The following is a 23,576-nucleotide window of genomic DNA, read 5'->3' on the forward strand; positions in this document are numbered from 1 at the left end:
GTTAGAGGCAGGTGCTGGAGTCCGATTCCTTCTGGGGATACTCACTGGACCGGACCTGCTCCATCCATGGCACGCTGCTGCCAGTAATATGTGTGAATAAATTTCCCTCTTCTACCTGCTTCTTTGAGCTTCACACATTCCAGTTGCCCCTCACTTTTCCTAGGAAAGGTAATATAATTGTAGGGTCGGCCTCCCACCTTCAGTCTCTTCCCAGAGCATCCTAGTGGTGGCACTGAATAGGATCCAGAAGCCAATAGGATCCGGAGATGCTGGCTGAGGGACACACACAGAGAATGAATGAATGGGGGTGAATAGGGGGCTAAGTGAAGACCCAATCAGCTTATTTCCTAGGTGGTTAGACAGACGGGTGTTTGGATGGATGGGTGAATGAGCAAATGAATAAGTGGGTAGGTAGATGGATGGATGGATGGATGGATGGATGGGTGACTGGGTAGATAAAGATGAAGTAAGTGAATCACTTGAGGTCTCAATTTCCTTCTCTGTAACTGTGAACACTAAAAATTCTCTCCACAAACAAACAAACAAATACCAATGAGAATCAAATGGAATCATGTGGAAATATTTTTCTAAACTCCCTGTGGTGCTATGTATATGTCACTTTATTATTATTATTATTATTATTTGTTTGGTTACTTGGGGGATGAGATCGAGGACAGAAATATATTCTAAGTAGAGGTTAAATGCCAACTTTAAGAGTAGAGAATAATTTTGTTCAGCTTGCTGTTTGATGTGCTATGTGGACATTTTAAAACCTGAAAAACAAGACAGTGATTAAGTGCTAATGATGATGATGAAAAAGACTAGATTACTGTGTTTATATCATTATAAAACTCCTCAAGACATAGAAGAAATACTTCAATGGTTGCAAAAGTCTACCAAGACATAATAAACCTTTCTCAAGTAAGAGAGAGAGAACATTCTACTCAGAAGGTGACTAAACTTAAGATGCACACACGACAGGTGGGTACAAGACACCATCCTAGCACATATGGCTGTGGAGTCCAGCAGCTGGCCCTTCTGGACTCTCAGTGACCCTCTGGTGAGAAGCCTGGAGAAGCTGTACCTGTATGTGTTCTCCGGTGAGCCTTCAGGTGAGAACTTTTTGTGTACACTTTGTTGCATCCCTCAAAATCACATCTGTGGATACGCCGTTTTCTGGAGTCTGGCGATTCAGACCGTCTCTGGCGTCTTGTGCTCTCAATACTAAATGGTGAAATTGAACTGGAAAAAAAAAAAAGTGGAGTTAGATAGTGAGAGAAACACAGCACTCTGTTTTGGTTCTAGTGGCATGAGACCTCAGTGACATACTCTACAGCTTCATACGGACTCAAGGCCCCAATGTTCACACTTCCTGCTGTCACTTTCTCTGACGCGTTTCATTTCTTAATCTTGAAGGCAGGCAGCTTGACCTATTTCTCGTAAAAGACATGCTTAAAAACGACAGGACAAAAGCGAAAGCTAAATGGAAGCAGTGGTAGGTGAGTAGATCCCCGTTATCAAACGCGAAACAATCCGGTGGTGTTAAAATTACACTTCCACGATTTGAGCTTCTGAATACACTTACAGAGAATATCTTAGGAAGCCCTGCTATAGACAAATGACGAAAACGAAGGCATTTAATAAGTACCATGAGGGTCTAAATAGCATGAAACAACGAAGAAAATTGTGTAAAATCACGACGTGCATTTCAAAACAAGTGAGGCTGGGCTGAAAGAAGTGACATCAGTATATCAATTACATGACTCAGGATAAGCTATTTCTGTTCGGTAAACTGCACCTGACATTCGACTTTTCCAGTTGATGGTTTTTCATGGTAAGGAACAAAGTGCATTGTATTTAAAGATTAGCTGTACCATCACTAGGAAAAAAAGTTTTAACTATAAAATTTGGCCCTGACTTGCATGTTGTTTAACCTTAATGCCACAGCAGAAAAAACAGGATTAGTTTGTAATGTCAGGCAACTGATTAACATGCACTTCTTCAAACCTTAATCTCTTTTGATCGAGATCGAACTGAAGAATATGACTCATCTTTTTTAGTCATGAAGTTTTTAAAATTATAGTGAAATATAACAAAAACACTTTTACTATACTATACCATACTTCTGTTATAAAAATTTACCATTGTTAATATTTTGAAATATTTTCTTCCAGCTTTTCCATGTTTTGATGCTTTTTAAAATTACTCTGCATTAATAAATCATCTAGTTTTAAAAAACCTGAACGCTACAGATAAAGATAAAATCCCTCTTGTCTTCCCTCATCATCCTGATCCCAAGGGAAACCTATCATCGGTTTTCTTCAAATTTTTCCAATTCTTTTAAATTATGCATACCTATGTATATCTGTATTTACGGAAACTCATAATATTGTTTTGTGGCTTTTAAGAGACATATAATGTCATGCTGCTCACATCATTCTGCAAATTGTTCTCCACTCAACACTAAGCATTTGAGTAAGCATTTGAGATCTATCCACATTGATACAAACACTCTAGCTTATTTACTTGTGCTGTATATCACAATTCATTGATTCTACGGTGAACTTTTTAATATTCTAATGTTTCTAAAATTAGGATGCTTCTTACAATTGATGGCATATCATAGTTTAATTGGCATACTTTTTTTCTTTATTATTGGTACATAAAGTAATGCTGCATTTTACAGTAAATAGTGTTTTAACTTGGATCAGTGGTCGGTAAACCTTCTCTGAAAAGGGCTAGATTGTAAATATTTTATTTGGACTTTGAGAGTCATACAGTGGATGTTGTAACAAATCTACTCTGCAACTGTAGCATGAAAGTAGCTCTAGACAAAATACAGACAAATAAGTATGCTATGCCTAATAAAACTATTTACAAAACAAACAGTGGGGTATTTTTGGTTCATGGGCTATAGTTGGTTGAGACCTGACTTAGATGAAATACGGTAGGTAGTAGACCAATGACTACTCATCTCAGAGTTTTTAAATCCATTTCCTAAGTGATGGAATATTATTTCTAATACTTCACTATAACATTGCAAAAGTCAACTTTTAAAAAATGTCTCCTTCTACCTATGTGTCTTTTAAATTTTCAATGTATCTTCTCACTTGTGCAAATAACAGATTCAGTAGTCAAAACTTTATGTTGTTAGGTAAGATCAAATATAAATAACGTTTATCTACTTGTGTCTTAAACAGTTTTATGTAAAAGCTCTATTAGTAGCATGAAAAACCATATGGGACATCTAAGCCACTTTTTCCAGCCTTCTTATCAGTCACTGTGGATTTGTGGTTTTCCACATAACTGACTCAGTTGCAGGGATTGGAGCTATTGTGAAGGGTCAAAATAGTGTGACGGGTTTGGCCATGAAAGAAACAGCTTTAGTTACTCCTGACAAGGCATGTTCTGGTATAGGGTGTGGTTCTTGTGAACAAGTGAGACTGTACATGTGAAAATAGGGGAACAGTAATTCATTTCTTAAATCATTAAAATAAATATGGATCTTGGCAATGGGGACCTCACAAATAAAACTTTTGTGTTGTGATATATTTGATATCTTTTAAATAGAGAAAATGACATGGTATTTGTTTGCTTCAAACTATAACTTGAAGTCTATAATAAAAACACATGGTTTCATACAATACTTGCTACATACTAATATATAGAAGTCTAAATATAACTATTTTACATTTGTAGTTGATTTTAGATATTTACCTTGCTATGTATTTGTATATAGAGAGAAAAATGAAAAATAAATCTGAAATCAAAACCAAGTAACAACTAAGCAGGTCTTTAAGGGACCAATGAAGCAATACTTCTGTATAGTCCATCAACCACTGAATTATACAGCAGGCAGTGAAAGGAAAGCAATGGCTACGGAATGACATAAAATTACTTTACTAAGAGTTCTTAATTTACATCAAAATTAAGATGTGCTAGGTAGATGGTTTTAATGTTATAAAACTTCATGCTCTTGTTTTCTTCATTTTAAAGTGAAATGTTTTAGGACATTATGAAGAACCAACACCTAAAGTTAACTGTGCAAGAAAAGTAATTTTTTTTAACAACAAAAAAACGACAAGTGCAACAATTAGCTGCACTCAGCAAAGCTGGGTTTGACATGACATTCTATGAGGAAGATTTGTCCTTGGTTTCCCTTTTAAAATGGCAGAGACATCCTCAGATGTCAAAGAAACTGGCTAGGCTGTACTCTTCCGAACTGCTTATTTGATCTCTTTGTGGAAAGGAAGGAAGGTCAGCGGGTCTGAGGTAAAAGGGGATCAAAAGTGCAGAAGAACTAAAAAAACACAGGAAAAGGAGAGGACACTCTAAGGGCACGGAGGACTGACTGCTGCTGTGCTGGGCCACAGCATGACCCACGGTTGGCAGGCGCTATCGGTGCAAGACAACCGTGGGTTGGGAGTTGGGCCAAGTCAAGTCCATGGCCGGATGTGACAGACAAGCTGCTGGCACCAAGTATGTCTGTATCTCTAGAGCCTAGAATATTGTGGACATTCAAGAATTAAATATAGTGAAAGGATGGATAGATGAGTGTTACTAAATCAGGCAATCCTAATTTTCAATTTAATATCATCAACCAGTTAATCCTTAATTGATTATCTTTACTAGGATCCTTTAATTGTAAGTCTTCAGAGAATGATTACTTAATTTCTCACTCTTTCTCTCATTTCCCTAAGTTTCGTATTTTAAATACTATACAAAGCAGCTACTAAATATCAGGGAATCTGGGTAACCATTAAAAACACATGTATATAAGTGTGTCAGTTCTTTGCTCTAAGTTCAAGAGAAAGGCATTCTAAAGCATTGCTTACCATTAAAATTCTCAGTGGGAAGCCACTGAGATCCCTCTGAACATGTACAGGATGCTCAGGATGCTGGTGAACTAAAAAAACCCTCTTTTGGTCACTGTAAGCACGTAGGGTAAGTGGGAATGGGTGAAGGACTGATCTTTACTCTCGGTACATCATATTGTCCTATCTCACTTCGGGACACGTAAGCATGGGTGTTTGGTAACAGAATAGCTATAATCACACTTTGGGTGTTTCTACTCTGCCCATTCTGTGATTTCCAAGCAATGTGTCCCTTTGTTTAGAAGGCACTTATTGGTGTCCTCAAATGCATGGAAATGAACTTCTGGGTTTCAAAACTGGCCTTGTTCTAATGAATGGGCATGTGAAGGTAAGTATCACATATGCCAGCATAGGACTCTTCCAACAATCCTCAGTAATAAGCTCTATATGATGAAAATGGTGGAACTGAAACAGAGGCTAGTGTGTTCCCAGAAAGTACACTAAACACATCTGTCTAGTTCAAAGAAACAATAACTAAAGGCCTACTCCCTTCCCCAGAAGGTTAGACCATTTAGAGCAGTGAATGAATGCCTGAGGGGGCCTCTTAAGCACCCCGACATAATAATTAGATCTAGAGAGAACAAATGAGTGAATCATGACTTCAGTTGCACAATAGTCCCAGTTGGAATGGCGAGTTAAATTAGAATTAAACCCAGGGAGGCTTGAAAAGTCACATCCAGGAACAGCTCTATTTAAATAGAAGGCACCACATGGCTGCCATGAAAGAAATTAAGGTTAACTGTAATCAGCAGGTAATGAAAGACCATTTGTCACGTGTGACCTTAATGTGATGAGATGCCCTTCAATGAAATTGGAGTTTCTAGAGTTTTTTTTTTTTTTATTAAAGCTAAGACATTCTTTTAAGGCTGGAAAGAAGACACACACACACACACACCCCAAATTTTTAAAATAAGAGCAGAAGATAGTGGACTAGAAGGTGCTTAGCAAATCCACACAATCTCAACAGAACTCCGAGGCCCATGGTTGAGGATAAAAATGAGATGACATTCACAGATGCTCACCATGTGCCAGGCACTGCTCTAAACGCTTTAAGTTTCAAAGCAATTCTCTGAGATCAAATGTATTGGCATTCCTAGTTCACGGATGAGGAAGCTGAGATACAGAGACTGAGGCCAAGGCCAAAATAAGGTAGGTGGCCGCCCCAGAATTTGAACCCAAGTGGTTGACTCTACGACCCGGTCTTAGTTATTACATTCTACTAACTCAGATAGATAGATGTAATATATACCATCATATAACATGTAAAAACAACAAAATGATCTGTATCATTTATATTTTCTCAGTAACCCAATTATAGAAAACAACAGCACATAAAAGCATTCTTCAATGTAGCCTGCTATAATAAGGCACACACTTTTCTCTTGAGGATTTTAAGATAAACTGTTTTATACATATTGCCAGTAGAGGTACTCAATATAATTATTTAATATTAATCTACCTATGGAAATACATTCTTATGGTGGTTGTAAAATATATATTTATTTCCAGGGAAACGTTTTTAGAAGGCTGAGTCTGGCAGTGGTACGCGATCATGTCTTCCTTGACCAAAGGCCACGGAACTAGTTCCTGCCCTGCCATTCCAGTTTATTTACAATTGTACCAAAAAGTATTTCAAGTTGGCGGCACAATAAAGTTACCCGAAGGGAAGTGGAAACATCAGTTTTAAAAGTATGTTTTCCAAAGTTTATTTTAAAATTATTTTGAATAAAACATTAAATATCACCAACTGGAATTCTGAACTGGTTCCTGCCATAAAGTACATGGACAAACCACTTCCTTGTTATTAAATCTAATACCACATTGCGAATGAAATATCAAGGCCATGAGCCAAAAAAAGCGTTGATGAGACTTTTAGTTAACCAGGGGTTACATAAATCTTGGTAAAAGATTCTATTCATGACAAAAAGCCAGACATTGCATTTCTTCTTTTTGCAGGCTTTTTCTTAGCCAGCAGATGGCTCTCAGAAGCAGGAATCTTTACATTAATTTTCCATACAGTATCCAACCAAACTCTATCTAGCTCCCATCAAACCATGCCAATTTCTTTTCTATGATATTAATTGGGGAACAGGTGCCATTTAAATATACTCACTATCTAATCCCCAGAAGCTACTTTCCAAGACAGTACAGATTCACCAGCACGAATTCCCCACTTTGTAGTTTCCTATGGAAAACTACTTTTGAACAGATTGAAATTATAAGTAGTTGCCATCTTTTCCAGAAACTGTGACTAAGGCATTATACCACTTCACGTTCAAATGTGGATTCAATAAAAACGAATTAATTTTCAGAAAATGTATAAATCAAGAATACATTTGCTAAAATATGTCAAAAAGCTCATTATTAGCATATATTCAACTAGAATTTGGCACTTTTTTCATATGAACAGACTGTACCCAAAATATATTTCTAATTATTGCTTTATTTTTATAAATGAAATGCCCTACTAATGAAAAGATAAAGGGTTTACAAATGAGTCTTTTTTAGGCGGGTCTGTAGATAGATAGATTCACAGTATATCATGATTTTACTTAAACATAACAGCTGCTCCTAAGTATTTTTTATCACTTTCTAGACCATTAAAATACTCAAAACTGTTATAGCTTTATCTTTCTGGCTTTTTTTTGATTCATCATATTTCAGCATGTATGATCATAAGCTGTATTAAGCAAAAGGTCTGAAGATAAAAATAGAAAAAAATGAATCCTTAATAGCATTAGCTGTGATTGGTTTTATTATTAAATTTTATAATGAATTTAGATTATAAATTGAGATAGGTTTGCTAACAAAAAAGATCCATTTGGGATACATAGTGCCTACTCAAAATAGTCACTTTTGGAGAACACTATATGCATTGCAAAGACTTTACCCCATAAAATCAACTCATAATTTAGGATGAAACAAGAGTCCTGGAACAAGCATAGATTTCTGAATTACAACAGACATTAAATGGAAGACATATAACTTACTGAAATATTCAAGATGAACTTTTACACAGAAATTCTTTGGAAATCATTGGGGTTTAAATTACATTTTATGCCAGGCATTGTAGCTATATGAATTATTTGAACCTTAAAAAGGCTTTCTAGGTCCAAAGGGGATTAATTATTTTAATCTGAATGCCTTTAAGGCAGGCCCTGTGCTCCCCCGTTTGACGTGAACCCTACCACCCACCCTTATAGGGTCAGCGCTTCATATTTACCTTACTGGTGTAGCCCTTAAATCCGTCTGACTTTGAGACCCTGTAGAATTGTGCTAAATTAGAGAAATAAGTTCTTATTTCATCAAAGATAAACTTTAAACTCTTCAAGATTGAAGATATGGTCTTATGAATGCCTCTCCAGAAACTGGCATGCCAATTAGGAACTCGATTGAAAGGGTGAAGGGAAGGAGAGGGGAACAGTTGCCCAAGAGAACTTTACCAAATGTGTACACTGGAGTCTCACCATAATACTGCTCCAGGGTAGCATTTGATATAAAGAGGTTACTTTTTCCATATCAGAAGGATCTTACTATAAGGCAGATTTACAACACACAGTCCTATGGACATATATACCCCAGGCAAGAATGGTATATAAGAAGATTCTGTGCTTTAAATATTCAAATATATATAAAATGTTCCAAATATACAGTTCTAATGAGATACTGTAATGCAACCATAAATAAACTTTCGAACTGACCATCAAAACAGGGCTCCATCTAGTTTATGCTGATCATTAACTAGGTCTATATTACACTAGAGATTCATTTTATTAAAGAGCACTGAAATTATACCAGCTAACTATCTGGTACTTAAGCTAACATAAATTATTGAAACAGTTTTTATTACTCATATGGGGATTTATAAATAACAAGACCAAGTAGAACTCATTGATAATATTTCACTGGAGTTTTTCTTGGCCAGGACATGGAAGCGATCAAAATGTCCTACAATAGATGACTGGATAAAGAAGATGTGGTACATATACACAATGGAATGTTACTCAGCTATAAGAGATGAAATGCTGTTATTTTTAACAACATGGATGGACCTCGAGATAATCATGCTAAACAAAATAAACCAGACAGAAAAATCTGAAAACCACATGATATCACTTATATGTATGATATAAACCTAAAAGCAACAAACAAACATGACAAACAGAGACTCATGGACATAGGCAATACACTAGTGGCTACCAGAGGGTAGCGGGCAGCGGGGAGGTAGGTGGGGGAAAAGGGGTCAAATATGCAGTGACAGAAAGAAATTTAACTATGGGTGGTAAACACACAATACAATATATATATATATACATGACTTACTGTTGAATTGTACACTTGAAACTTATTGGATTTCGTTAACCAATGTCACCATAATAAATACAAAAATATATATTTTGAGGAATTCTCAAACTTTTTCAAAATAACTACATTTTATAATTTAACAAGTACTGTAAGAAAGTTGTAATTTCTCATCTTCACCAACACATTATTTCTTTTTGATTTTAGCCATCCTAGTGCATGTTAAGTGTTATCTCATTATGGCTTTTACTTGTAATTTACCTAACGACTAATGAAGTTTAGCATCTTTTGATGTATTCACAGAACATGTTTGTTTTTGGAGAATCGTATATTCAAATACTTTGCTGATTTTTAAAATGTGCTGTCTTTTGTCGTCAAGTTGCATGATTTCTATATATTCTGGATATAAGTCTTTTATCAGATATATGATTTGCAAATATTTTCTTCCAATATGTGGGTTGCTTTTTCACTTTCTTGATTGTGTCCTTAAAGTGCAAATAAGTTTTAAATTTTGATTCAGTCCAATTTAATATTTCTTTAGTAGTATGTGTGATTGGTGTCACATCTAAAAGGATTTAACTAACAAATTCTCAAAGATTATTAACTGCTGTTTTCTTCTAAGTGTTTTATAGATTTAGCTCTTACATTTAGATCTATGACCCATTTTTAGTTAATTTTTATGTATGGTGTAAGAAAAGAGGGAGTCTAATTTCATTCTCTTACATATGGATATATGTAAGAGATGGATATATGTTGTCCCACTATTATTTGTTGAAAAGGTTATTCTCTCTTCATTGAATTGTCTTGATACCCTTGAGAGAAATCAATTGACCACAAATATATGAATTTATCTCTGGATTCTCACTTTTATTTCATTGATCTGTATGTATACATTTATTCTAGTACCATATTTTCTCAATTTTAAAGCTTTGAGGTAAATTTTGAAATTGAAAAGTGTTACTCTTCCAAATTGTTCTTTTTACTCCAAGATTATTTACATGATTTTATATGATATTTTATATTTAATAAAATAAGATTTTTTAGGATCAGTTTGTTAATTTCTGAAAATGAAAATGCAGTTGGAATTTGGTTAAGGATTACATTGAATTTATTTACCATTTTTGTAATTGCCATCTCACCAATACTGTTTTTCAATCCATAAACATGAGATGTCTTTCCATTTAAGATTTAGTTTTTTATGATTATGCTTTATAGTTTTCAGTGTTCACATTTTGTACTTCTTTTGTTAAATTTATTCTTAGGTATTTTTTTCTTTTTCATGTTATTATAAATGGAATTGTTTTCCTAATTTTATTTCAGATTGTTCGCTGCTAGTGGATAGTAATACAATTGATTTTTGTACATTAATTTCATGTTCAGCAACTATACTGAACTCGTTTATTAATATTAATAGTTTTTTGGGGGCAAATCATTATGATTTTCTATATACGAGATCATATCAACTGCAAAAAGAGATACTTTTACTTCTTCCTTTCCAATCTGGATTTCTTTTCTTTTTTCTTAATTGCCCTGGCTAGAATGAGTATGGCAATCCTTGTCTTGTCTTGCTTTTAGAGAAAGCATTCAGTCTTCTACCATTAATATGTTAGGTGTGTTTTTCATAGAAGTTATCAGGTTGAAGACATTCTCTTCAACTCCTAGGTTTTTGAGTGTTCTTATCATAAAAAAGTTGGATTTTGTCAAATACCTTATCTGTATCTATTGTGATAATTATATGGTCTTCTTTTATAATATATTAATATAATGTATTATACTAATTGATTTTCATGTGTCAAATCAGCTTCATTCCTGGATTAAATTCCACTTGTTTGTGGTATATAATATTTTTATATGTTGCTATATTCAGCTTACTGGTATTTTACTGAGGGCTCTTGAATCTATATTCAAAAGAGATATTTTTGTGTAGTCTTCTTAAGGTGATTTTACCTGATTTTGGCATCAGGGTAAGTTGGTCTCATAGAAGTCAAGAAGTGTTCTGGGCTCTTTCTTGACCTTAAATTTAATGATACTATGTTTACACCAAGAACCATTCCTTCCTGTTGGCTGTTTCTATTTGCTGATACTTCCTTTTCTTTCCAATCTCATTTTTACTCTTATCCTGATTCTAAGGAGCTGATATTTCTGACATTTCTCTGCTATTGGACTTCCTCTCATAAAGCTTTGCAAGCTTTAAAGCATCAAGTAAATATTACTTTCCTAATTTTACTCTTCCCCATTATTAGTAAAACACTGACATACTTCTCAGGATCAGAATACTTTTAGATATTACTGGTAGTCTTTTAATGTGTACTGTACCGTTTATGCTAAACTTACTATGTACTATAAAATACTGCAAGTGGCACAATAATGGCTTACACAGCACCATACATAAACTCAGAAAATCATCACAAAAATTACGGAAAGGGAGGCAGGACAGATATTGCTGGCAGCTGTGGAAAGAGTAGCTCAAAATGGTTAAGTACCTGGGAAATGAGAGACTTAAGAGCTCTAGTCTATACTTCTTCCTACAGCACATCTTTCTTATAGAATGATGGGAAAAAAAAAATGTAATACAACAAGATGACAATATTAAATCTCCTGTACCATATTTATTAATGATTGCATTTCATTTCCACTGTTGGTATTTTTTTTTTTTTTTAACTTGGCCTTTTCTTGCTGAGAACATCATATTGTTAGCAACTGTCATTGTATAGGTATTTTTCATCTTAACATTACTGGTTCAATTAAAAAAAAAAAACAATTTCTGTGAGTTCACCATAGGAAAATAAGTGGGCATGCAAGTGGGCACCCTCGGAGAGTTTATAATCTGGTAGGGTGTAGAATTTGGTATTCATCTACCTCAAATAGGTGAAAAAAGACTCAAATCTTTGCCAATTCTATGTCATGTGGAAGTCTAATCCTCACCCTTAAAAGATGTATGTAAATTTGGGGGGAAGTTTACATTCTCAGGGCTACCTTGGCCTCTAGCATTAATCCTGGTGCTAAAATTAGCATCTTCCTACATTTTCACATCAAGAACAGCCACATAAACTCCTGTGAGCATCTAGTAGCCCTTTTTACTTTAGATGTTGAGGAACACCTAGGGCTTTGGCTCTTTCTAGTGTTTCCTGCATTAGCAAAATGCTTTTGGCAACCTCTGTGCTGCTCACTGGTCCCATCCAGCCTCAGGCAGTTCTTCATCTTGTTGGCATCCTCTCTCTCCATCTCTTCTCTGGTTTCTTCTCCCACCCCCATTCATCTTTGTTCAAGAGAAAAACAAATTCCTTCCCTTGGCACACGTAGAGCTGCTTTCCCCTATCAAAAGCCTTGGGGGTGAGGTTATATCAAAAGTCTTTGGGTGGGAAGTAGGAGTGGGGTTCGGCTCACAGTCTACCTCCAAGTATTTCCAAAGGCACACTTTCTACACCAAGAGAGTTTTGTTCTGGAAGAACTTGGTGCCAGCTGTTAATAAAAATTTATCCAACTTAAACATGCAAATCATAATTATACAAGCCATAAAGATGCTGTGTGATAGAGAGGAATAATAAAGTACGATGGGTGTAAAGGGAGAGAGTGTCTAATTCTGTTTGACGACATCAGGACAAGCTTAATGTAGGACACCAACAAGTCAGTCTTGAAGAATACTGATAAGCAGAAAAGTGAGTGGTAAAGAGAAAGCAGAAGAGAATACGACAGGATGATAAGGGACAGGTACCATGAACTTTGTTCTCTTATAGAAAACACATTTGCTAGATCCTGGTAGAGTCAGATTTTTTGTTTGTTTGTTTTTAGGAGGAAAATTCTAATTTATGAAAGTAGAACTCATTGGTGTGGAAGTGATTAGTGGATTAGTGTCAAGACCTTTATCAATTAAAGCACTATTTATTGCCTTTGTCTAACCAGTGGATTCTACCTGGATAAAAAGCAGCGTCTTTAAATTTGAATCAGAGGGGACCAATCCAAGGCATTTCAGAAGTAGATCTGTTGGTTCTTGGTGACTGACTGGATAATAGTAGACAGGGGAGAGGGAGGATGAAAGGTGACCACAGTGGCTTAGCCTGGGTAACCAGAATAATAGTAAGAGCTAGAGTTCACAGGAGGAATGGCCAGACAGGAGAAACTAATGATTAAAATTAATCTACATGTAAACAATAGATTTACATTTTAAAAGACAACAGAGAGGCACTTTCTCTTCATTTGTTAGACAAGCAATAATTTAAAAGGGTACTAGAAACTATGCAATAAAGAAGTACTTTCAGGGATAACTTGAATAAATTTTTATAAAAGCAAGCTCATAAAATAAATTTAATTTAGTGGTAATGGAATTTCATTAAGTGCTGTCCGATCTGTAATTCTAAAGGCCAGGTACTTTGTAGAGAAAATTAGACTGAAAATGCATAGTTTTTGTTTATTCAGTCAATTAACATTCATTAAATTCGTTTAGGGATATTACTAAGTTTATAGTTGGCAGTTTATATACTTGATGACCTAGGTGATTGCTTTTCTGATTGGTTTTAATTATAGGAGTTTGTTTTTCAGGACTGCTTAAGTGGAGGGGAGGAGGAAGGGATGAAAGAAAGACTTTCTGAAGCACTGACTATTATTACCTTAGGCAGCTTGCTGAGTGTTTTACATATTAGAATAGCTTGAAATAGTGGCTAGACTGAAAGATATGAGTTCAGAACTACCAGGGTAAGAATCTTGCCAATAAATATTTAGCTGTGTCTCAGAAAAAAATTATTAGCTTCCTTAAACTTCCAATATTTTTTCTATAAAACAACACATACCTTGCAGGATTATAAAAGGGATTAGGGTTATGAAAATAAAGTACCTTGTATGAACAGGTGGATGTTGAGGAAATGATTTAAATTACTGTTTAAACTTGGTGCTGACCTCATTATTAACTCATTTTAGAGATGAGGAATTTGGGATTCAGTCAAGTTAAGTAACTAGCCTAAGAGCACAGAATTATGAGATGGGTGCTGCCTTTTTTGGTAATTGTTATTCCAATCACCTAAAACAGTACCTGGCAGAGGAAGTGCTCAATAGAAATTTGCTGAGTGTTAATAAAAAGCATCTCACATCTAGGCTCCTCTCTTGCTTGACCTCTGAATGCTGGACGGTCCCTGAGCTCAGTCCTCTGACCACTTCTCTTTTCTACTTCAACTCACCCTGGGTGATTGTTTTCATTCCCATGCTTCGTAGAGTGTGCTTTATTTATCATCTTTTTGTATTTTGCCCATTTTTATTTCTACGGCCCCTTGTTTCTGAGCTCCAGATTCATTTATCTTTTTGAGTTGTGTGTTGATTAGATATCTCTAATTTAACACGTTGAAAGCTGATCATGTGTTATTTGCCCCAAATTCACTCCTTCCCCAGTTTTCTCTGTCTCAGGAAATGACCACTACTCTCTTGGTAGCTTGTGAAAAAACAGGAGTCTTTTGTGATCATTTTCTTCCTCTTATAATCTGTCAACAGGACTTATTGGCTCAACTTTCAAAATGTATCCTTATTTTGAACGCTTCTCTTTGTTTTCACAGCCATACTTACTTTTTTTATCTGGCTTCCTGCTATAGCATCTAACAGGAATCCCTCCTCCCACGCCCTTCCCCCTCCCCAGTCTTTTCTTTCCTTTTTAATTACAGTAAATAGATGTACATTAACATTTACCCCTTTACCCTTTTAAAATACAATTCAGTGGCATTAAGTAAATTCACACTGTTGTGCAACTGTCACCACTATCCATTTCCAGAACTTTTTCATCATCCTAAACAGAAACTCTGCTGCCATTACATAATTAATTCCTCAACTTCCCCTTCTCGCAGCCCCTGGTAAATTCTACTTTTTCTTTCTATGAATGTGACTACTGTTGGTCTCTCGATGTAGGTGGAATCGCATAATATTTGTCCTTTTGGGTCTGGCTTATTTCATTTAGCGTAATGCTTTAAATATTTATCTATTTTATGTATCAGCATTTCATTCCTTTCTAAAGCCAAATACTATTATTACATTGTACGTAGAGACCACATTTTGTTTATCCATTGATGTACATTTAGGCTGTTTCTGTTTTTTTTTTGAATACCATGAATGATGCTGTTATGAACATTGTTTACAACTACCTCTATCTTCAATATTTTGGGCATATACCCCAAAGTGGATTTGCCAGGTCATAGGGTCATTTATGTTGAACCTCCGAGGAACTGCCAAACTGTTTTCCACAGCAGCTACATCAATCATCTCACATTGCCAACAGCAATGCACAAGTTCCAATTGCTCAACAGCCTCAGGAACGCTTGTTATTTTCCATTTTTTTTTTTTTTTTTTAAATAATAGCCATCCTAATGGCTGCGAAGTGGTCTCCCATAGTCTTCTTGATGAAAGAAACAATGGTCTATGAAAACACCACTGGTTTCCCATTTTACTTACAACAAATTCCCAAGTCTTTATTATCACCTACAAGGATAGGAACCCTTAGACCTCATCATTCTTTCTCTAGTTTACTCGGCTCCAGCCACAATGGTCTCCCGACTGTTCCTGGAATTAAGTCACACTCATTTTGATGCAGGGCCTTCAATCTTGCTCTTCCTCTGTCTGGAACTATTTCTCACCATTATCATCCTGGTTTCACTTAATTTATATCTCTAATCAAATGTCACTTTTTCAGAGAGAACATCCCCAGCACCCAATCTATACAGACTCTCCCATCCCACATACCCTTAACCTCTCACCATCTTTTGCTTTATTTTTCTTCATATCCTTTATCACTCCTAACATTATAGAGTATATTTATTTGTTCTTCATCCATTTTTTCCAGCACGATGTAAGTTCCTTGTGGGTGGGAACTTTTTCTTATTCATTCTTTTTTTTTTGTTTTGTATTCATAGTGCTTAAAATGGTGCCATGCAAATCAGAGGCACTATAAAAGGAATGGGTGGCTACATGTTCGAAGAGGCTCAATAGTTTGAAATATTTAATGTCAATCTATTTACTATTTCATTTTCATCAGAGATGGCCAAATATTCTTTGATGCCTGAAATTTAAAGTGTATTTTCCTCTTTTTAGCAGTTCTTACTCTATTGTTCAGTTAAGAAAAGAAGTATCTGATATATATCTTGAATAACGACAATATCATTAAGCATTTACTTGTGCCCAGCATTGCTCCTGGTGCTTGATACACATTACCATGATCTAAAAAAAAATTCTGCACAGTATTTGCATTTTACAGATTAGAAAATAAGGTTCAGGAAAGGTAAGCTGTCTAAGATCACAGGGTAAGTAAGTGCTAGATCAGGAATTCCAACAAGGCACTGTCTGGCTTCAAAGCTCATTGCTTATTCTACCATGCCACTCGGCAAGACACACTCAGCGATTTGGAGGCCACAGAGAATGGTACCCCACAATCTCTACCTTAAGGAACATGCTATTTAGTCAGAACCATGACAAGGCAAACTTCTACACACATAATTTGAAAGACATCTGGTAATGGAAGAACCAACAAACTGACGTTCCAATGTCTGTACGTGGTCATTAGAGGAATTCAGAAAAGGAAGCCACTCCTGGGGGCTGTGGTGGCTGGGAAGTCACCCTGGAGGGAGTGGGACTGCAGCAGGGCTCTGACGGTTGAGTGTGAATTAGATGAGGGAGGTGTAAAGTGAGGTGGAAAGGGTCCCACTGCAGACTGGGTGATTCGCCTAAGCATTGGCCAGGAATGAGGATCACTTAGTCGAAAATGGGTACAGCAGTCTACTGGACATTCAGTTTACCTCTGGCAGAGTAGACGAGGAGGGAGAATGTTCACTGATGCTTATTCAGCATGTACTAAATGATGTCAAACACTGTGCTATGTGCTATGTAAGAATTATCTACTTAATTTTCAGAACAGCCCTATGAGACTGACACTATTATTCTCATTTAACAGATGGGAAAACAGAGACTAAGGGTAAGATAGGGGTGCATGGTAAGAGAGAAGGATGCGTAGGCAGTCTGGGCAAAGATTTTGAATGCTGTGACAAATTGCTTGTCTTTGTTCTATATGTACCAGCATTTTTTTCCCCTGACTTGAGGTTTTATTCTCATCTTAATAATGACCAGTGATGCCACCCAAGTGTGGCCTTAAAACTCTCATCAGCTCCCTCCTTCCCAAAGCTATCCCAAACATTGCATTAACAAAGCATGCATGCATGGTCTGCTAGCCTCCGTTCAATCTAGATTGTCACCCTTAAGACTCACTAATTGAAATTCCTTAGTTGCCCCTAATATATCCCCTGGTTTCTCCATTTGAGGACCTATCTTCCAGGCCCCAAAACCTACATAATGTAACTCTTTATAGGGAAAACAGATAAGCAGTTTGAGAATTGTTTCAATAGACTAGTGACATTCATTTAGGATACTGTCTCTGGAAAGCCAGAAGTTTCTGTGAATTACAATCTACTCTTCCTAACTCAGAATATTATCAATATAATAAATATTTCATTCTTCCAGTTGCCATTATAAACCATAGTACTTTAAGACTATCTGTCTGGCTTCAAGAGTCAGTAAAATAATTAATAGATTAGAAAATTCTGTATTTTATGATTTCCCTCCATTGTGTCATAATTTCCACAAGTTTACATAGTATTAGGTGATGTAAGTGTCTAAATGGTAAAGATCATACCACATTTTCAAGCAAGAACTTTATCACTAAGCATTTGTGGGGTTTTTGTTATATATAGGTTAACATGCAAATCTCCACATGATGTATAATATGGCTTCTGAAGAACATCACAGAGGCTGGCTGTACTATGGGTTGCTGCCATGAAGGACTAATGAAGTATTTTGTGATCCACTGTTCAAACATGCTTGACATCATCGGTGCAAGTTCAGTTTCACTCACAGAGCAGGGAAGGCAGAAAAATAAAGTATTAATGCTTATATGGAGGAGAATGATCAAACAGAAGGGCCTCCCAGTGGAAAAATACTAATAAACATGCTTCAATATGTCAATTTCTAGCCTCTATTTAAAAATATTAGCACAATTAAACATTTTGTTTGATTTATCGTCCTCTTTATTATTACTCACTAACTTCTAAGAATAAATTGATATTCTAATAACAAAGATTATGTATCACCAATTTCTGAGATTTCTTCCCCTATTTTTCTAGTAAATGCAATGTATTTCTTTCTTTTGTCTTTTATTTGGACTACCTGAGGGCAACTTCTGAGGCCCCTGAAAAAGTTGATGCGTTCATAAACCTAACAAGTCACTACGGAGCTAATGTATTCAATGTACTACGAGCAATGACACTAGTAAGAGTTATCAGAAAACATCTGTGAATCGAATATAAAGTTCACACTAATTATCAGTTGAATTTTCCATGTTTGTTGGGTAATTAATATATATTTTGATACAGAATAGCAAGACTTTGACTTTTTCTAATTCTGTGCATGAATATTAGGCATTTGTAAAATATATGAAACTGTGTCATTTAGCTTTATTTGAATCCTGTTTTTCTACAGAAAGGAGAATAGTTAAAGAATTACATACATTATCGGTGAGAACTAATTACATGCCTTCTTTGGAAAAAATTTTGTGTGAGTTCCTCAGAAGATAACTGCATTGGCCAAATGCACTTTGGCATTAATATGTGGCTGTAAACCAAAAGTACCAAAATATCTGAAGATTATATTCTGGCAAATGTGAGAAACAGTTTAGTTATTAAAATAAAGATTATTTAACTTTCTTAAATCTACTCTGTTCAGCATACATTTTTAAGTGTTCACTTTATACCGATTTTTCTTTGTCTTTTTCTGGAAAATAGAGAAGTAGTATAAAACATTGTCTCTGATCTTCAGAATTCAAAATTTGGGTAAGTCAATGTTTATGTTTATGGAATTTTTATGAAACATAACAACAATAACAAAAGTAACACAAACACCAAACGTGAGCCAGTATGGAATGACTGACAGAATCTATGAGTGCTGAGGGATATACAAAAGTGTGAGATTACCCTAACAGGTCTGCATAGTTGAAAAATAATGAAAGACAAAAACCGTGATAAACAGCCACAGTGATTTTCATGCAGCTTCTACTTATGATGATTATTATTTTTTAATTCTGGACTGCTGGCTGTCTATGAGAGAAAGAGGTTTGTTGTTAAGTGCTTTGGGTTGTAGTCAGATCATCTGGCCCCTTTCATTTGTCTGTGCAGCTCTGGATGTGGAACTTAAAGCCTCAGTGCCTCAGTTTCCTTTACATAAAATGGGACAAATAAACATATTTGCCTTAAGAAGCTGTCGTAAGGATTAAGTGAGTTAGCACATGTAAAGCATTTAAGACAGTGCCTGCTACTTTGGTTAGCTTCCCTAAATCTTACCTCACTCTGTACCCTAGTCATGGGCTGGGAATATTTTAAGTATTGCTGTTTACCCTCAAGGAAAATTGCTAAAGTACACACATAAAATTCAGTTACAAACGTATGTCAGTATAGTCAACAATATTGTATTATAAACTTTGAAGCTGCTAAGAGACTAAATCTTAATGATTTTAACCACAAAAAAGAAACGATAATTATGTGATATGATAAGAGGTGTTAGCTAATGTTACAGTGGTAATTACATTGCAATATATAAGTGTATCAAACCAACAGGCTGAACATCTTAAATTTCTATAACATTATACGGCACAATTATATCTCAATAAATAAAAATAATAATAAATGCATGTCATAAAGTCCATATAGGATGTAGAAGTGAAAGCATAAAGTCAATAGCAATTTTTAGAAGTTTTATATCTCTAAAAAGGTTGAAAATGCTCGGGAGGAAAGGTTTCATTATTGTTATCTGTTATTCCCTAGAGACTCTTTAGTACCACTGTAGACTACGAATAATTTCTGAATCATTCTTACATTTCATAGAGATGATGCTAAATAATTAGAAAATATATTTCCTAGAGACTCTTTTGTACCACTGTAGACTATGAATAATTTCTGAATCATTCTTACATTTTCATAGAGATGATGCTAAATAATTAGAAAACATATTAAACTAGCTTTGCCAATAATAAACACATTTGTAAATTTATCTGGGGCTAGCACATTTTTGGATAATTTTATTTTTTAAACAAGCTGTCTAATTTTCAAATCCAAATCATAATTTTTCCTTTTAGCAGAAACACATTAATGATCCTTCTGAGGAGTGATCATTAAAAACTGATAAAATATACAGGAATATACAGTCAACTGTTCAGAGCTGATGTGGTGGGCTATAAGGGCACAGCGCTTATAGAATTATTTAATTTTGTGGATTGATTAACCAAGACCCGGTGACCTGTATGCATACTCTCAAAGTGACAAGAAGTCTTCTCAGCAACAGTCGCATGAGAAGGGACTGAATCACCAGTTGAGAGTTGCAGGGGAAACCTGCTTAAGCCTTATCACTGAAGATGATTTAGAACGAGCCATGCCATGCATCTTTTAGTTTTTATTAAATGAGTTCAATTCTTGATTTATTATTTCAAAGCAACTAGTTAGACTTTCGTTGCCCATTCAGGGAAAGCATTCTTGAAACTCTCTCTGTGAGTCCTGAGGGGAAAGCATTTTGTGCTCTAACATATGTCTAAGCGCGAAAGCCTCTGCTGCCTGTCTGTGCGGGGGCCGGCTTTCAGGAAAACGCAGGAGAAATAGCAGAGCTGTCTGCTCTGACAGACAGTACCACTTACGTATGAAAAGCCTTCCCAGTGCTAATGCGATTTACACAACCATAAGACAGGCCTAAAAATTCCAGGAGCAACGGCAAAACATAAGGCATAAAATGAGACACAGTCTCAAAATGCTAACAGCATTTCCACATATCCCAATTTTTAAAAGTTTATAATAACTCCTTCTATTCCTATAGCATCTTTCCTCTGAGAAGTTAAACTTCCTCTAAAGATGTTTTTTATTCATTTTTGAAGTTTTACTTCATCCTGACAATGTTTCCATGGAACAGAAAGAAACGTTTCTGCATTTTACAGGAGAGAAAAACCAAAATTCAATTAAACAAAAGGCGTCAATGTGATGATCACAGAGGAAAGTGACTGAAGGCTCATGCGTGCTCTGCTGTGGCAACCCACCATGTCTCCCACGCACAAGGGAGCCTGCAAAAGCTGGTCCCTGCCCCTGGGAGTGGGCTGCACCTAAGATGCTCTCAAGACTCACAAAAGCTTTGGGTTGGTCAGATATAGCTGTGATTTCAAAGCCTTAAACTCTGGTTTTCTTTCAGAACAAGAACCTTGCTTTCAGATTTATAAAGAATAACAGCAGAGACTTCTACTGCAGTCTGGATCACAGTTATTCTTATGGTCCTTAAGCCAACAATGTATTCTCCCTTAACTCAATGACAGCTGTCTTATACCAAGAACTATGGAATCTTCAGAGCTTCAGGGTCATTATTTTGAATTATTTCAATTTCAAGTACGCAAGACTAACACAATAAGACTACAATTCTCACCTTTGACTCTCAATCATAAATTTCATTTATCAACAGCTCCATTGCTCTCAGTAGTTGCCTTTAAAACAACAAATTAATCTAAATTCATAGAAAATAAATTTATATTAACAAAATATTACATTTATGTCTTAAAATATTCCATGTAAGGTTATTTTAAAAATATCATTTGATACTTTCAAAAAGTGTCAAGAAGATATTATTGTGAGATTGGCCATTTATTATTTTACAAACATTCACTGAGTACCTACTATGCCTACTATGTATGAGCACAGCACTAAGCTCTGCAGCCACTTACATTGGCCTTTTAAAAGAGGTTGTAGTCTACAGCCATGCCACCCTGAACATGCCCAATCTCGTCTGATATTGGGAGCTAATCAGGGTCGGGCCTGGTTAGTACTTGGATGGGAGACCACCTAGGAAAACCAGGTGCTGTAGGCTTTAAAAAACAAACAAACAAATAAATATAGATATATAAATAAACAAACAAATTAAAAAATGAGGTTGGAAAGCCTGTATACATGGTGTGTTTCAAGACGGACCTACTGAGGATTTGCTTGTTTTGTGGTTGTTGAGTAGAGCCAACAGTCAATTTAATAAATGCTGGATACTTAGAGATAAAAGCAAAGAAAAAAAATGATGGAAGCAAAGGATATTGTTTATTATTTCAGATTCTTGCTATAGGCATTAGGCGTGAGGAAGATCACTGAATATTTAAGGTGTTCTGTGGAACATGTATAATTTTTCACTTGGAAGAGCAGAAAATTTTAACAACTGAACCAAATCTATGAAATTACTGCTAGCTTTACTCTAGTCAAACCTGAGCTCTAAAGATAGAGTGGATTTCAGCCTCTACTTCGGAGTATTACAAATAGTTATTTTCTTTTTACTGAACTTTTTGGCATTCAAATCATAAAAGCTGACAATAGCTAACATTTATAGAGCAATTTAATGTCTGTCAGATATTTTGTTAAATCTTTGACATGTATCGTTTTATTTAGCTCTTCCAATACTTAAGATGATAGCATTATCGTCCCCATTTTACAGATGAGTAAAATAAAGCTTAAGTAACCTTAAAAAGAGTGAGGTCAAAGGGTACATAGAGTGTTAGTAACATTAGCCCTCTTGGCACTGATAATATGAAATGGCAGAACATATATTTTCAAATGAGATCTCAGTATTACAACCTGAGATTTAAGAAAAAGTTTCAGCCAGAAGAGGCGACAGTTAACCATCCCTGCGAGGAACCTGATGTGGCTCAGCCTCCCACTGCTCAAAGGTCTGACTCTTCCTCAGCAAATTCATGTCACCCTCTCAGCAAGTCAGGGAGATCTACAGTTTATTCCTGAGCAGAGAGAAAAAGTCAACCTTCGGTTCCGCCCCTCCTCTGGTCTTTTTTTCTCTTACATAGGAAAAATCCCTTATCTTCCCATTCGTTTCTCCACTTATGAGAAAAATTGTTAGAAAGGAGGCAGAAAATAGTACATTATATTTCAGTCAGGCGGAGGACATCAGACTTATGAGATAGCAGATTCCCCTTTCTTCAGCTCTGGCTGCACTCTGTTTCCAAAATCTGAGCTTAGAAAATGAGCAAATTTGGACAAGGCATATTCACCTAGGAATTCCCTAAGTATTTCATGTGCTAGGTGTTGTAACGATAACTCGCTCTCACAGAACACTGGCAGGAGTTTAACGTGACATCCCACAGGACCGACTCTTCTCACGCAGTCTTAAATTCTGTTGTCTGATCAGTGCTGTCTTCTATAAAATAGATGCCTGTGGTAAGATCCCGAAAGCCCCAGAGAATTTTGCTTTGCCTAAAGACTTACTCAACAATTATTTAACAAGTTCAAGGTATTTAGAAATTAAGGGAGGAAAAAGTACTAGAAGAAATGTTTTCTCATTCAGTTAAAGTTACACAAAATCTTCTTTTGAAAT

At 35.7% G+C, this 23,576-nt stretch overlaps 1 protein-coding gene and 1 pseudogene across 14 annotated transcripts in view; one reads left to right on the plus strand and one right to left on the minus strand.

Moving 5' to 3' along the window:
• KLF12 (Kruppel like factor 12) overlaps positions 1-23,576 on the minus strand; it is a 371,797-nt gene that overhangs the window by 16,525 nt on the left and 331,696 nt on the right. For all 14 annotated transcript variants that reach the window (XM_025048178.1, XM_025048177.1, XM_025048179.1 and 11 more), the window contains one exon: positions 1,085-1,242. In XM_025048178.1, the coding sequence (XP_024903946.1) occupies positions 1,085-1,242 (158 nt within the window). The remainder of the gene's footprint in view (positions 1-1,084; positions 1,243-23,576) is intronic.
• Positions 21,961-22,079, plus strand: LOC112481513 (annotated as a pseudogene).

The sequence above is a fragment of the Pteropus alecto genome, unplaced genomic scaffold, assembly GCF_000325575.1.
Source record: "Pteropus alecto unplaced genomic scaffold, ASM32557v1 scaffold72, whole genome shotgun sequence".
Lineage (NCBI taxonomy): Eukaryota > Metazoa > Chordata > Mammalia > Chiroptera > Pteropodidae > Pteropus > Pteropus alecto.